At 36.7% G+C, this 14679-nt stretch overlaps 1 protein-coding gene across 17 annotated transcripts in view; it reads left to right on the top strand.

Annotated features, from left to right (window-relative positions):
- NFIB (nuclear factor I B) overlaps nucleotides 1-14679 on the top strand; it is a 168743-nt gene that overhangs the window by 95031 nt on the left and 59033 nt on the right. For all 17 annotated transcript variants that reach the window (XM_064641632.1, XM_064641628.1, XM_064641627.1 and 14 more), the window contains exons 3-5: nucleotides 265-318; nucleotides 10947-11015; nucleotides 12792-12912. In XM_064641632.1, the coding sequence (XP_064497702.1) occupies nucleotides 265-318; nucleotides 10947-11015; nucleotides 12792-12912 (244 nt within the window). The remainder of the gene's footprint in view (nucleotides 1-264; nucleotides 319-10946; nucleotides 11016-12791; nucleotides 12913-14679) is intronic.

Genomic DNA, 14679 nt, shown 5'->3' with positions numbered 1-14679 from the left:
ATTTACCTCAATGACTCTCTTGTCCTTATTCAGTGATCTATGAGTTCCTCTTATTAGGATCATTGCATCTTTCACAATGTTTCTGTTTCGCATAAAACAGGTTATATATAGTGTGTTTGTTCAATAATGCTTCACATAGAAAGTCAGGGAAATGACCTTTGCAGAATAAAGTAAAGTATTAGTTGAATAATGAGGGAGAGCATTAAAAGATTTTGAGATACTTGCAAAACAAATTATTAAAACATTTCTTTAATTTCTTTATAGATTCTGGACAACCAGGAAGTCCAAGCCACAATGATCCTGCCAAGAATCCACCAGGTAAATATAAGTTCCAGAACATATGCATCTAAGATTGTTTGAGAACAAAGATACTATTGTTAATAGCTAAAGAGAGCATAATCGGTCAGCAACCTATTTTGCACTGGTAAGTATTTATAATCAAGACAAGCTGTAATTATTTTAGTTCTTTTAAACTGGCAGTGCCTCAGTTGCAGTTTCATCAACATTCATTTAATCTAAGGAATTTTTCTTTAATTTCATGGGTTTTAGAATTTTCCAAGTGGAGATGGGTAGAGGAGTAAGGAGACAAGATCCCAAATAACTTTAATTTTATAAAAGTCTTCAAATGATACGATTTTTCTTATATCTCAATAAAATGCAATTTACCTACTTCTAAAGTCTGTGATATGAGCTATAAGGTTTTTTACTTTTTACATGTGCTTTATAGAATGCATCTATGTTAATTTAAAAATATTTTTTATATCAGCTCAGAGCAGTTTTTGAACATGTTAATGGGTCACAGTAGTGACAACTGGAATTTCTTTGAGAGAGATGTCTTAGTAAATGGTCCTTTCAATTATTCTAACATAAAAATTCAAGAGAAAATCAAACTCAGACTTCATCATTCCAGTCTGTTTAGACAAAAGTTTCATTGTATTTTCATGAATTTATCCTTCTCATCAATTGGGTTGTGCTAGTAAATCTTGTAAATCTTTGCCACGTTATGAATTTTATCAGGGTAAGACAAGTGGCAGATGCACTATCACTTCTTAATGAGAAAGGAGTGACTCCTGCCACCACCATCATGCTACATCATCTCATTTTAGCTCTCAAAAGATGTGTGTATCTGAAATAAGCTGCAACTAACTGAGTTTGCTGTTTTTCTAAATGCCAAATGAACTATAGTCTGACCAGGAAGTAGTTGTGTGATGCTGGGCTGTTGCATATACAGGGATATTTTCTGGTTCTATTCAAACATTATGGAAAGCAACCTTCCTTGTGGCTATACAGTTTTATACTATGCATACAATCAAAGTATACTCTACTTGTGAAATATATCGTGCATGTTGCATGTGAATACCCAAAAGTGGGAGAACTATCATAGATCATTATACAAAAAGCCATGTTCCTGTAATATAAACCCCAGATACATACACTTGAAGATTGCAGATATATTTTAGAGATAAGAGGGCAAAACAAGTCAAATAAAACAATTATGAGCTCTTTTTCAAATGATTTTTTTTTTCTTCAAGAAACGATGTAGGCTTGGTATCACTTTTGCTGGAGAGTTGGATGCTGTTTCTTTCCAAACTGTGTGCAATGTTAAGAGTAGACTTTTATTTTTCTGTTAAATACATGCCATAAATTATGTAGAATAGTGGTTTAAAAACCCAATGCAGCAAATTTACACCTAAAACAAGTCTGAAAAATTTCCTCATGGATAATTACAGTTTTTTGAAACTTGGAGCATTTAGCTGTAGAGCATTTAATTTTGTTTTAGAGTATCTCTGTTTGTGAGTACAAGAAAAGCCAAATGCATTACCCTACCCCTTGTCATTTTGAAGGATCCTTTGTAACTGCTGCCTTTGGGAAGCTGAAGGCAGGGTTTGGAAACCTTTAATATATTTTAAAATTCTGTTTTTGAAGTACCATTTAATATTTGGACGGGGAAGGTAGAACTATGTATTTTACTAGTGAAGATCACATCCTGTAGTGAGTCCAGTCTCTCCACTCCTCAGTCTTAAGTCTGGTGAGGAGTAATCTTGCTGCCAGCAACAGAGGCCTGGGGAGGGCAGCAGTCAAACTGTATAGGTTTTCTCAGCAGACTTGGGGGTCTAATGTTTGACAAACTTTAGTGTCTCAGAAGACAGAGGGACATAGAAAGCAGAGAAATATGTTGCTGATTGCATCATGAAACTTCCTGCTTAAAAATAAGAGCGTAACACTTTCTCATGATTTGGACTCACTGCTGCCAGAATTATTCCTTTATCTGCTGCCAAGGGGGGACAGAAAATGAAAACTGTGCCTTGCTACCCTTGAAACCCTTCATTTAAGCAGAGACAGAGGCATAATTGAATGTCATCTCCCAGAGCATACAGGACTTTCTAGCCTTGTTCATCTTGCCTGTGTGATACCGTCTTGGAGTTAAATTGGCAAGGTTTAGTTGAGGTGTTTAGTGTTGAGATTTGTGGGACAGCAGAACACAGGACTTCTAGGGCTGTGCAGGAGAACGAGGGGGTATTGCACTCCATTCAACTGGTCTGGGAAAAGGGCTACTGTCCCGTTCTTTCTTACTAAACTTCACGTGATTCTTATTATTAGAGCCAGACAATCACTTCTGTCAGAACCCCAGAGGATATCCACTCTGAAGTTTGTTTTCAGTCCCAGGCTAGGAGCATGTGGACTGGTAGTGCCGGGAGGGTTTGTTATTCTATCATGTTTTGTTGTAGTGCCTGTGTGGCATGGAACCAGGGTGCTGGCAGGGGATATGTGCTGTTAGCTTTCAGATGCCATCACCTTCAAAAAGATATTGCCACGGAAGAGGATGTTGGAAACTGAATGGTAGTTGGCAAAGCTGCTAGTGTTAAAAGTGTTTTTTTTCTAGGTTTGGCTAGACTGTTGCTTTCTTTAGGGTGTCTGGTAATTTGCTGTCCTAACCACTGAGAGAGGGTAATGTCACTTGCCAAACAAAAGAACATTAAGGGCACTTAACTGATAGCCCAATACAGTATTAAGATGGTGTAGCTTGTGGTGAAAGTGGCATGTAGCTTTTGTAACTAAATCCAGGGGTATACTCCCCTTAGTTTTATTTTTTCAATTACTTTTATCTGATGTATTTTTAAATAATTAATCTTGTTTTTCTAAGAGGTGTGTTGTAAAGATTGTCTCTCTGCAGGGATTATTAAGTAAATTCCAGACAGATAAGTGAGCTGATTTGAACTGAGAAAGGAGAAGAATCTGGACACTACCGTTGTTGCATTGGCCATTAAGTTCCTGATACCTAAAAGTTTGTATTATGCTATCACAGTTCTAACTATTAAAAGTTTACATGATCTAAAAGAGAGAATAAACATGTCCATGGATCCCCTGACGGTGACTGAACAGATGGAGGGATACCTGGATTAATAAGTTTTAAAACTGAAAATATTTATAGCTTTGCAAACTATCAATAAAAGCAAACAACAACAAAAACTCATAAGCAACCCAAGTACTTCAGGCCTGCCTTGTTTCTTAACATTCTACTGGGCATCTGCTCAGACCTACTGCTGAAACCCGCTGTTTGATTATGGAAACTTAGAGTGGCAATTTCCGTGTAATGCTGCATTATTATTTGCTTCTGCAAGTCTCATAGGTTTTGTGTGTAGCTTAAGAAAAATCTAAAAAAAGAGCCTTCTCATACGTGTCTTGAAATACCTGCAGTGGTGTGGCAGGATATGTCCTGAAGACAGAATATGTGATCTTTCAGTAAGTTCACCTGTTTGGCCTAAGAAAATTATGACAAAGAGTAAAAATAGAAAAATATCTAGAACTACAAGTAAGCTAATGATATTGACACCTTCCATAACAATTCGGTCTCCAGACTTACAGTTTTTACTGACTAGTTCTTCTAGTTGAGGATTTTCCGAGTTTTGTTTTACTTTATTATTCTTTTCCTTACTGCCTGCTGGCCACAACTGTTTGACATTAATAAGATTCTTATTGTTTGCCATTGATTTGAAGTTACTGCTTGGCAGACTTGATTTATTTATTATGCATCAGTGTTAACATGCCTGTGTTCAGTTGTTACCTTGTTGCTCAAATCTTTGAAGAGCATTTTAAGCTACTAAAATGAGAGTAAGAAATAACAATACTGATAGAGTAAAAAGCTATCTTGATAGGAAAATAAAGAGACTCAATTAAAGAAGGTGTTGCCAAAAAGCTTGCAACCAGATGCATTTTGTACAGGTGCCTTCAAGATTTTGAAGCTATTCTTGTCCAACATTGGGGAATACAAAAAAAAGTGCAAAGGAAATGTAGCCCTCCTGACACAGACAGCTATGAGCCTTGCTGGTGAGGGAAGAAAAGCGTGTTTAGATTTTTCCTTTCATCCAAGCAGTTGAGTTCAGAGGTTATTAAGTTATTAGGTTATATATTTCCTATGCTAATTTTTTTGGTTGGTTGGTTGGGTTTTTTCTCCTGATAGAACTTATTCCACTTCAGGTGGTTTAAGGAATATTTGCATATGAATTTTGCAGACTCTATAAGATCAGTCAGGGCTGAATGAGAAATGCAGAGGACTTAGGCTGGAGCCTGTGTGCTGATGAATATTAAATTATTTATATAGGGTGACACACTTTTAGACAAAGAGATTGAGAAGCTGTCTCTTTGGCTCTTTGCCTTTCATTCCCTCTCACTGCTTCCCTTCTTTCCTCCACAGTACCCCATGATACATTGTCAGGGAGTTTGCCTAGAGATAAAATCCTTAATCTAAGTGAAACACAGGTAGGTGAATTCCCAGCCCCAGCCTCACTGCTCTGAAATTGGTTTTACCCTTCTATTTTCACTAGAAATTTTGTTCTTGGAACCACCTCCAAAGAAGACCTGAGTGATATAACCATCTCTGAAGATTAGTTTAGTTTTATGTTTTAGTTAAAGAAAGTGTTGCCAAAAAGCTTGCCATAAGCCTCACGTATCTCTCAATATGCAAATCTGTCTTGCAGCTGTAGAGCCCCAAAGGGTTTTTTTGCTGTTTCATATGGGATAGCAGCCATAGGGAGAACATTCTTTTTGGATCATGCCTTAAGAATTGTGCAATAAATTTATCTATATATGACTGTTTCAGATAGAAATATTTCAGTTTTAAGTTTTAGAATGCGTAGTTTCAGAAATAGCCTCTCTAGAGTAGTGTAGTCTCAACCTTTGCACTCTTGGAAATGCAATAAGGAAATGTCGTAGGTTTTGAATGACTCAGACCGCAGATGGTTTCATTATTTTACTGTATTGCAAGTTACCCTCTTGTGGATGGGGAGTTAGCCCCGTAATTAATAGGAATAGAAGAGATATGGCCCATCATTGTAAGCAGCTTTTCTTAAGCAATGATGCCGTAGTAGCAGTTTGGGGATTCAGATAGAATTGTATATTTAAACAAACGCATATTCAACACTGTTTTTCAGCATGGGAGTGGAGATTCTGAAACCCTTGCTGTTTCCCGTATGCCTTCAGCCGTGCCATCTCAGATAGTGATCTTCATATACAACAGGGTTGGATTTGATCAGGGCTTGATTTTCTGTGAAGTTCTCCCTTTCCCAAATGCCTTATGAATTAATAATGCCAGTGATTGAGAGGTGGTACTCTTCCTCATCAGCTTCCCAACACTGAGCCAGGTGGGACATTCTGAGGGCAGAGCCCAGCTGTGCTATTTTGGCAATCATAAACCTGCACAGGTTGTACAGCCCCTTTTTCCAAAAGGGAGAGTTTTTGGCCTTGCACAATGGTTTAAAATTTGATGAGGGTGATTACTACTATCTACTGGCTTAGGATTACTTTTGAATTCTTGTTTGCATTGACTGTTCTTCTTTATGAACTTACTGTGTGAATAAGTGATGCTGTGATAATTCTTATGCTGTGTTCACTTAAGATGCAGTGGTGTTCAATGTTGACTGCAATGGATTTTACTTCAAAGTGTGCACAGAGCAAGAATTTACTGAAAAATCTTATGTTGCCAGTTAGAATTCGTGAAACCTGCTTTGGCATCAGAAAATTCCTTTTTGGTACCTGGTAATACCATAGCTGTTAGGAAGCAGTCCCCCAAACCTCTTCTTAAATTTTGACTGTAGTTTCTGTATAACCTGAGACCTTCTGAAGTGGAAGGCAAGTCTGCATTTGTGTTAGTTACCCTTTCTGTTTCTTGCTAGATTTCAGGGCAACTCACTTCTTGGATTCTAGTACATGGATTTCAGAGTCTATTAAAACTGGTGTTTACTTCTTCAAATTACTGCAGCAATGAAGGATATTGTAGTTCCGGCTATAATCTTGAGGGTATTGAAAATCTCATTTGTTTCTGAAAATGGCATAATTAGGTTTTTAGTTTCTCATCATGCTAAAAGGTTCAATGGAGTCAGGGCATTTTTTCTTCAGCATGTTTGTTTCCTGTCCCAGTTAAAACATTATTGCAACTTTCAGGAAAAACAAACCAAAATAAGCTGTGGGTATGTCACATGGCTGGAGATGGTTGCGCGATAATCAATATAGCCTTATTCTCTGGACAGACCTTAGTTCAAGTGTTTCAAATGACATAATCACTGGAATCTTCTTTGTGACTCCTTGGCTAATACTAGCCACCCATAACTGCCTTTAAGTACTCTGGTTTGGTGGCAACCTGTTTCCTGTACCTTTTTTCAGATACTGGTTTCAAAAAGCATGAAGTAAGAAAGCAAACTGCATGTCTGCTGGCTGTATTTTGACTTACAAAGAACAGTGTGAGACTAATTTTTCACTATCAGTTTGGACTGTAAATAGCTGTACAAAATTGTAACAGCATCCAGAACATTACATTGCATAACTTGAAGTTTACATACAGCTCTGCTATACACCAGGCTGAAGCTTCCAGCCTTTCTTCTTATAGTAGCTCCTGATGTTGTACCTATCTTACTGCTAGTATAATTCTACTGCACAGCAGAATTATAGTAGCAGTAAGACAGATGCAACATCGTTCTACTATACAGTAGAATTATAGTATTATAGTAGTATTACTCTACAGTATCTACTTCTGTGTAATTGCTCTTTTTAAGGATCCATAAATAAAAGTGCACTAATACAAATTTGTTCCAGCACTGTTTGGATCCGTACCCTTGTTTTATAGGTTACTCAAAACCAAGGCAGTATCAGTGAAAAAACTAGATGTAAAATGATACCAGGAAATAGTTTTATGGTTTGGCCCTAGTCAATATGCAACAGAACGTAAACAGGCATTCTATTCATAAAAGTACAATTGAATTAGAAGACATAAAAAGACTGGTTAAAGATTTGTAAAGCTAAACGTCACTAGTAAGCTTTTAAGTAATGTGAGAACAAGCCCGTTAGAGTAATTGTTAGTGCAAACTGAATTTATCTTTCAGTAGGCTTATACAATTTTATTTTTCCCCCCTCAATTTAAGTCTCTGCATGTTTAAAATGGTTAAAACCTATACTCATAACTCATCTCCTGAAGGCATAGTACAGGAATAGAGTAGAAGGACTAGGACAGAATGACTTCTATAGCAGTTGGAGGCATTACTGAAGGTTTCTCCCATTACCATTGCATATGGGCACTTGATCAGAACTGCTTCTCAGCTTAACCTCTTTACCTTTCATACTTGATGTCACTAGCCTGGCCATTGTGGAATTGTTTGGAAAATATATTTTTTAGAAATGAGTTTTCTGTAAAAAAGGTAAGCAGAGAAAAGAGATTTTATACTCACCCAGTACAAAAGCTAGAAGGAAATACAGAAAATGATCTACTGTTATATATGGGGTTTGGAAGTTACTGAGTCTTTATGCAACTTGTGCTATGGTGGTTTTGTCAGAAATGTTCTTTTTGTAAAAATCAGATTTTTAAAAATAACGTCAATTAGTAAAATGCATGCATGCATTTCAGCAGTGCCATCTCTCAGGCAAGATAAATTTTAGTAAATGACAATACTCAATGCTTTCATTAGGTTTGAATGATAGAGACAGCAAAGTGTTATCATGATCATTGAAAGATACAGTAAATCCTCTATGAGGAATACAACAATGGACTATTATCAAGTGCATTAATGTCTCTACTGAACAGATCATAAACACACAACAAGAATGCTAATTTAAGGCTTTTTAACATGTTCATGCAAATGCTGCATTAGGGAATGCTTAATCAAAAAAAAAGGTAAGACCTATACCATATGAAGTATCACCACATATTTTTGTCTTGCCTGCAGTGTAGTAATGAGAATATGAATGTTAACTCTAATTCAGTAGGGTGATCAGTTTCACAAGGTAAAAGGCACTGTCACACCGTAAAATGAAAATGTTCTGTACTGTTGGCCTTCTGCATACTGTCTTGCTGTTTAACCTTTATGTTATAGAGAGTGCATTTTCTTGCAACAAATAGCAGCTGTTTAATGGCAAGAACATTTTCCTATTGCCCAGCTGAGAACCAAGAATAGTTCTGTAACATACCCACCATAGATTATCTTCATAACTAGGTGAAACTTGGCGTTTACTAGAAATTGAACATATTGTGTTTATTGTTCTGCACCTAGAGGCACCACTGGAGTCCACCTTCCCTGTGGGAATATGAGACTCAGGATGAAGTTTCTCAGTGCCTGTGAGATAGACTGTTTATTGTTGCATCAATTTTTTAAATAATATTTTGTCACATAACATAGAGAAAAAAAGTCTAGTTGTTTTTTAAGTTCATGGAGATTGATCCCTCTCTTTCCTTATGCCAGGCAAAGCATTTGCATATATCTGTGGGTGTGGTTATTTTTGGCCCATCCAAGGCAGAATGAAACCTGGGTGAAAGACGTGATCCGTCAGTTAACAATGCATCCTTTTGTGAGGGAATGATACATAGTGGTATCACGGTGTCAACATTTTTTCCCTGCTCCATTTTGTTATCACGAGGAGAGAAATGCTGTATTGCTCTTCATGGATATTCTCATTACTATCAGTGAGAAGAAACTGAGAATTCAGGAGAGAAGACTGAAGATTAAACATGTATGTCTGAGTGTGTATGTGCATACATATGTACACATCTGTGTATAAAATCTGAAATAGGCTTTTTCTTCTTTTAATAGGAGCCTTGGGCCTTGTTCTCACTATAATATAGTTTGATTAATCTACACTTGGGAAAAGCTCCTCTCAAGTTAGTCTGACTTGAATGAGAGGCATTGTACTCCAAAGTAGTGGTGTTTGAAAAAACAGCAGAGAAGTTCAACCATGTCTCATTACCGGCTTCAGAGCTGGCTGCATGGTTGTACGCTGGCTTTAAGCCACACTTTACTTATGGGGCAACTAAAATCAAGAAACCAAATTCTTTGGAAATCTCTCTTCCGTGTGGTACTTCAGATGTATCCTGCTAGAGCAAATAAGCAGAGAAGGGAATGATTGCCATTGTTCAAGGAATTACTAGTATTCATCCAGCTTGCCCATTCTTAGGTTAAAAACCAGAAACTGAGACGGAAAGGAGAAATAAAAATTTACTCTTTGTATTTTTTTATGACATGGGTATGCCAAGTTCTGTCAAATAAAGAAGTAAATATTTGGGAAGCAATGACATCTTTTTATTCACACAAAAAACATGGAGAAGGAGTGCAAGAGAATGCAGAAGGTGAAAGAGAAAACTCTTACTGGAGATATATAAGGTTGCAGAGGCCTGCAACATCCAGGGGAAGGGTAATGAGAGAGGAAAAAGTAGTGGAGATGGAGAGAAGCTGTTCAAAATGAAAGAGAGAGAAATGTGGAAGGAAATGAATTAGAAGGAGAGGGAAACCTGCAGAGCTACTAGTGGAAATAAAGACATGCAAGTGTAGTGTGCGAAGTGACATTGACTGGAAGATGAGAAGATGACAGCATTGGCAGAACACTGTTCAGAATGATCCCACAGGCCTACAATACTCTGCACACCCACAGCACTTGGGTCTGACAGTGTAACAGAGATGTCAGGAAAGGTGCTCAGTCAAATTCATTCAAATTCTCTCAGCTTATGTCGTCAGGTGCACTGTTTATACCTGCACTGGTAAATATACCAGAGGTGATGGAGGAGACAGTTCTGTGGGACTTCACAGACTGTGAGTAAGCAGTGAAAACCACTCTTTTGGCCTCTGCCCTTTTTGTTTGACCATGAAAAGTAAGTAGAGATTTATCCAGGTATACCAAGGATGGACCTCTCAAGTGAAGTGTACTGCTTTTACAGTCACTTTTATTATTATAGTAACAGTGTTGCTAAATTACTTGAAGATGAAAGCAGTAATTGCCAAAAGAAACCCTAAGAAAATAGTACTGAACCATTCTTTTCCAAACCAGTAAATATTCCAGTAGGTGCAATTTTCATTTGTTTGTTTATTCAGAATGTTTTTACTTATTCAAACATTTGGAACAGAAAATTGGCAGTTTATTTCCAAAAGAAAGAAAGCTGTTTTAATTCAGAAAAGAGACTAGAGAATCCACAGTAAGAAATTCTTAGTGCACTGTCTCATATGAAGGCAAATAAAAACACTGTTGGAGCAGCAACGTGCACTAAGTATAGATCTAAATATTTTTATTGGTAAATGGTGTTTATTACTACCTCTAAAGGCTATGATGCCATGTAATCTCAAATTCAGTAGTACAGGTCTTGCAGCGATTATTGATATGAGACTTCCACAGAAAACTGTTTCTTAGCTCTCTTTTCATAAGGTTATCTAGTTACAGTCCTGAGATAAGTCTTGATTATCATCTGCTGTTTCACTGCAGTACTTCAAATTGAGCCTGAATTTCACAGAAGGGAAAGTGTATCATATACATTTATCTTATATATTAGATTCTGTGAGCAGCTTTCAGTGTACTTTGATCTGTGTATTGTAGTTCTGGGACTCTGTTGATACCATTGTTAGCTGGTGTATAAACCTATCTATAGTTATTTATTAATCTTTTCATTATACTGATTATGGTACTGTGATCTTTTTCAGTGTACCTTGAAGACAGTTTTGTGAAATCCGGTGTATTCAACGTGTCAGAACTTGTGAGGGTGTCAAGAAGTAAGTTGTCATTTGCATTTAATAATTTCCAAAGCCTACTATAATCAAGTGAAGGATTTTCTCTTGAAGTTTTTTCTCCTCAAGATGTAAGTTGCATAGAAAATGCCTATAACCATGCACAATTTTGATATATTTGTCCACAGTATTACTGTTCATCTTGCATGTGTTTGTAATAAAACAAATAAGGTCTTCTTCTGTCTCTTTGATATTTAGAGATTGAATCAATTTTTTCTCTCTCTCTCTGCACATCTTAATGGTCTATCAATAAAATTACCTTATGTAGCAAAATTTTTATTTGTTAGACTGTCAGCTTTTTAAAGTTGCCCAGTACATCCTTGAATTTTGCTAAGATGTCTGATTATTCTTTTAGTTTGTTTTTTAATTTGTAGCTCTTAAAAGAAAAATTGCAGCATGTATATAAAAGATAATTAACTTAATGTATTAAATGCTAGTGTTTCTTTTAGTCTCTTCATTAAGAAAAGAAGTAATATAGTTGAAAGTTATAGTTAGCAGTGGTGATATCAGCATTATAAAATCTGAATGGTCCAGAATAATCTCTTTTCTGGTGAGGTGAGGAAAAACCAATGAGGTACGAGTTTCCAAAACTGTTTGTCCAGATTTTGCACAGTTGTTAATTCATGCCAGGTCAGGATGTTTGAGGAATTTCTTTAACTTACCGAGGCTTCAAATGCATGTGTTATTTCATTTGCTGTGGCCAGAAATTAGTATTCAACAATTAAAATTATCTGAAGTACCTCGGCAAAACAGTGAGCATTGCCATCCTGCATTGTTAAGGCATACTCTTTTTTTTGTGCTTGCTGAAGATACGGTTTTGTTTTTTTAGGAGGCTGAGGATGTGTGAATTACAACTTTCTTTTGTCAGGTGGTTAAATACATTCTAAAGTGGCAGGCTATTGAGACTGAAAAAGAAACAGTATTGTAATTACGCTATGAAATCGTGCCTTATGCAGCTGTTATATATGATATACTTCTAATAATAAGCTTTAAAGCATGTGGTTTCTGTGGGATTTCTTACCATGCATTTGTTTAACCTCAAGCCGCAACTGTCAGGAAAAATACAAACCTACAGATAGGTTACACAACATGCAATTATTCTTTTAAGTTCCAAAGGCAGTTAAAATGCACAATGCACAGACAATGAACAAAGGTAAATACACCGCAATATGTAACATATAATTTACTCTTGAGTTGCCAGAGTCTGTATAGTACACAGGAGGTGAAGATAGTGCTGAGTGTATGTATTTGTTGTGTAGGTGTACATATGCATAGCAGAACCTGTGACACTGGGTGAAAGAAAAAGAAAGCAGAAAATCATGTGCTCAACACCGAAGGCTATTATTAACAAAAAAGAGTTACAATTAAGGGAAAAGGATTTTTGTATCCCTGGGTTTATTATTTCCATTTTTTTTTTCAGTTCTTTAATAAGTAATGCTAGGTGTCCTCGTAAACTTGGCATCATTCATTATAATGTTTGAGGTTGGTGTTATCTTTTTCATATTAGTGATTCCATGTTATCGCTTATAAAACAAATGTATTATGTCTGCATAACTGTTAAGGAATTTCTAGGTACTGAGGAAGATAATTCACTTTTTTAGATATATAATCATTGATAGAACTTGTCTGTACTTGGTTTCTGCAAGAGGGAGAAAATTAGATACCTGCAGTAACATCTTGATATTTTTCCAAGTGTTAAAAATGAAAAGATGGCTGAAAAGATAGAAGATTATCTTTGACGTGTTATGATGTGTTTTTCAGCACCCATAACCCAGGGAACTGGAGTGAACTTCCCAATTGGAGAGCTTCCGAGCCAGCCATATTACCATGATATGAATTCGGGTGTAAATCTACAGAGGTCCTTGTCCTCTCCACCAAGCAGGTAAAAACTTGAAATGAGTACTAATGTGAACAATGTTTAATAGTGTAGGACAAGCAATTCACAAATACTGTCAGTAACCAACTATTTTATGAATTTCCTCTGATTTTGCGAGGTTAGCTACTTATGTATGTACCCTAATCTATGTACAGATATGTAAGTTATAAATCTTATAATTTGAAGTGTTTTAATTATTGCCTGTCATTTCCTATGTATTGAAGATGGTGATAACTTTTGTCAGGGTTTGAAGTGCTCACTAAATCATCTACAAAGAGAATAGCTACAGATCCCAAAAATGCTGCTGATTTGGAGGAAGGTTTAGCAGTTGGGAACATGCTGGCAGGTCTCAGGGTGGTTACAGACACAAAGGCTGTCTTTGGGAGCTCCCTCTTGGATCTCTGTCTTGAGATATATGTTAGGAAAGCTACTGTTTCTCGTGGAAAAGGCATTAAGCCGGGTATGCAAAGAAAAGGTGTCTTTATCCATAACATCAGCCCAGCTCATGAAAGTGTGTTTCCTGCCTCACTCAGGGAGCAGTTCCGAACAGAATGGGAACAAGGAGGAACATGTGACGTAGTTACAGGCTCCAGGTGCAATTTAATCTGAGGAACCCACTTCTTCCTTGTTCAACATGCTCTCTTCTCCTATCTCTGAGAAAGACTCCATTTCCTCCCTCAGGAGAGGCTGATGGGCCCACAGAGGGAGGGGACCTGCAGTGCTCTCCTTCCCACTTCCAGATAACATAGTGTCTGTCAGGCTTCTGGGGCCCCTTGCTTTTATGAAATTGTTTGATATACCATGAACTCATAAACACTATAGGAGTTGTCATTGCCCCATGTTTCTGCAATCCAGTGAGTTAGGAAGTGTCTGAACAGTGGGACAGGATTTAATAGGACTGTCAGGGGGCTGAGGTATTCCTTCACCAGCACCTGGTGCTTCTGAATTACTTTACTCATGTTCCCCTGTTTCATTCCATCATATTTTCAGTTTAGCAGTAAACCATGTACATTTTAGAAATGGATGGATTAATTAGAATATATGGATTATTTAGAATAGATAAATTAATTATCACAGTGTTGTAGTAATAATAGTAATAACAAGAACGACACACAATTAAAACCTTCATCCTAGTTTTCTTTGGCAGTCACTATAACAGCTCAGTATATATTGCTATGAAGAATCATGACTTTCCCCCACTGTATTGAAGTTCTGCCTCATTTTATATAGTGTAACTTGAAATATGGGCCTTTTGTTGTTTTTGATTAAACTAGTCAGAAGTGAAAAGTGTTTGTTTCAGGCTAGACCCCTTTGAAAAGCTTAGGAGTTTGATCTGATGAAATACAATAAAATACATTTTTTCCTCATTTACACATTCACAAAAGCTCCTGTTCTACCTTGTCTTTATTAGTAATACTTTACAGTGAATTGTTTTGCTTTCCTGGTTTCTGTGTAATATTTAATACCCTCATGACACAATCTCTCTTTGGTAGGCTACAGCAACTGGTTTCTTGGTTGTTCAGTGAAATGCTGGTAGATTTTATGTTACCCGTTCACGCCATCTCTGAAATATTAAGTCAGATGAAAAATGCAAGCACATACCTGCATTACATATTACTAAGTAACATCACCTGTGCAAGTTAATGTAGGCTCTAATGTCCACTTTTTTTTCCTTTGCAAACCTGAATTGCTCTCTATTGAAATATTTGTTGAAATCCGAAGTTTATATACCACTACTAGCTGAATATCATATTCACTGCCAAATTTCACAAT

Source organism: Pseudopipra pipra, chromosome Z (genome assembly GCF_036250125.1).
Source record: "Pseudopipra pipra isolate bDixPip1 chromosome Z, bDixPip1.hap1, whole genome shotgun sequence".
NCBI lineage: Eukaryota > Metazoa > Chordata > Aves > Passeriformes > Pipridae > Pseudopipra > Pseudopipra pipra.
This window is presented reverse-complemented; position numbering and strand designations above follow the sequence as displayed.